At 50.9% G+C, this 1,852-nt stretch overlaps 1 protein-coding gene across 1 annotated transcript in view; it reads left to right on the plus strand.

Annotated features, from left to right (window-relative positions):
* LOC104540157 (inositol 1,4,5-trisphosphate receptor-interacting protein-like) overlaps positions 1 to 1,347 on the plus strand; it is a 1,670-nt gene extending 323 nt beyond the window's left edge. The window contains 1 exon segment of the mRNA XM_010183892.1: positions 1 to 1,347. This exon segment is cut by the window's left edge and continues 30 nt beyond it. Within this exon segment, the coding sequence (XP_010182194.1) occupies positions 1 to 1,347 (1,347 nt within the window).
* Positions 1,348 to 1,852: the final 505 nt, after the last annotated feature.

The raw sequence follows: 1,852 nt of genomic DNA on the forward strand, positions 1-1,852 counted from the left end.
CTCTGGAGGCAGGATTTCCAGGAAGGGAATTGGCAGGACACAGGAGGAGAAGAGGATGACATGGCTGTTTTGGGGAAAGCATTTAAAGGCGTGGCCTTCCCTGACAAGGCTGTCTTGGCCAGTTTCTACGAGAAGCGCATCCTGGGTACCACTGGAGACATGGCCAGGATGCGAGAGATGGTGGAAGGCTTTGCAGATGACCTGCTGGAGGCCTTGAGGAGTGTTTGTAACCGGGATGCTGACATGGAAGTGGAGGACTGCATGGGTGTGGGGAGCATGTATGAGAATTGGAGAGTGCGTAAACCTTTTGTCTGTGATCTGATAGTGCCTTTTGCCCCGCCAGAGCCATACTGTTTTCGTTCCCAGACCTGGTGCTCTGGTGACTCTTTTCCCCCAGATGAACAAGGGTATGGTACTATCAAGGTATGCAGGGCCAATGAGGATGTAACAGGTTGCATCTGTGGCAAGACTAAACTAGGGGAAGATATGCTGTGCCTTCTCCATAGCCAAGCCAGTACTACCAGGCCCAGCAGTGAGATGGAAGACCTCCTGTGCTTCAAAAATACCCAATATCTGGATGCCAACCAAGTCATGAAGTGGTTCCAGATCGCAGTCACCAAGGCCTGGAACAGAATCTCCCACAAGTATGAATTTGACCTTTCCTTCAGCCTCCTGGACTCACCTGGAGCCCTGAAAATAAAATTTAGATCAGGGAAATCGATTGCCTTCAACCTTACCCCTGTGGTGCAGTACGAGAACTCTGATGTATACTTCATCTCTCATTTCCCTCGGAGTGGCCTGACAGCAGACCTCACCTCCAGCACTCACTGGTTTCTCACCTTCGCAGTGTATGAGAGGAGGTTCATCCACCTGGTCTCCAAAACGCTGCCTGCTAATGCCTGCCATGTCAGCTGCCTTCAGATCCTCTCCTTCCTCCATGGGAAGCAGTGCAGCCTCACAGGTCCAAGTGGGCTCACCAACTACCACCTGAAGACAGTGATGCTGCATCTGCTGCAGGCATGTCCCAGTCAGGACTGGGCCCCAGAGAAGTTGGAGGCCCGCCTACAGGACATGCTGAAATTCCTGGAGAAGTGTTTGCATGAGAAGAAGCTCTGCCACTTCTTCATTGGCAACGGGAAGGTACCAGCAGAGCTGGGCTTCCCCATCATATTCCAGAGGGCTGAGCCTCTCAACCTTTTCCGTCCCTTTGTGCTACACAGGGACGTTTACAGGAAGACAGTGGACACATTCCATGAGATGCTCAGGAACATGTCTGCACTGATAAATGAGTACACAGTGCACATTCCCCTTGCACACACCAATGGGATCCATAAGGAATCCCTTTAACCAAAGTCAGCAGATAAGCACAAGTCCAGAGGGCAGCTTTCCAAAGCCTCCTGGAGACAACTGACTTTGCCCGTACAGCTTCTTTTCTACAGCTGAATCGGTCCTGGGCCATGGTTTCTGCAGTAAGGGAGAGGGGATGGGGGGAGGATAGGGAGAAACTGGAAGACATGGTATGAGAGTCAGTTTCTGCTCCACTGGTGTGCTGGGTGAGTTTTATGTAACTAAGAATATATTCTTATTGTGCCTCAGTCACACTACAGTGGTGATGAGCAACAAATATGACTAATTTATTCAGGTGCCCGCAATGCAAATGGTGGTGGTGGCCAAGTACTTCATTTCCTTTGGAAGGGGTAGATAAGAAATGGGTGGAGGAATCTGAAACAGGATCTTGGGATCGCAGAAGCCTGCCTGCTTGCAGGCAGCAGGAGCTCTGCAGCAGATGGTGCTGAGACATAAGACAGTCCTGACATGGGGAGGAGGGTCATGCACATGATCTGGACTGTAT

The sequence above is a fragment of the Mesitornis unicolor genome, unplaced genomic scaffold (assembly GCF_000695765.1).
Source record: "Mesitornis unicolor isolate BGI_N332 unplaced genomic scaffold, ASM69576v1 scaffold37524, whole genome shotgun sequence".
In the NCBI taxonomy this organism is placed as follows: domain Eukaryota; kingdom Metazoa; phylum Chordata; class Aves; order Mesitornithiformes; family Mesitornithidae; genus Mesitornis; species Mesitornis unicolor.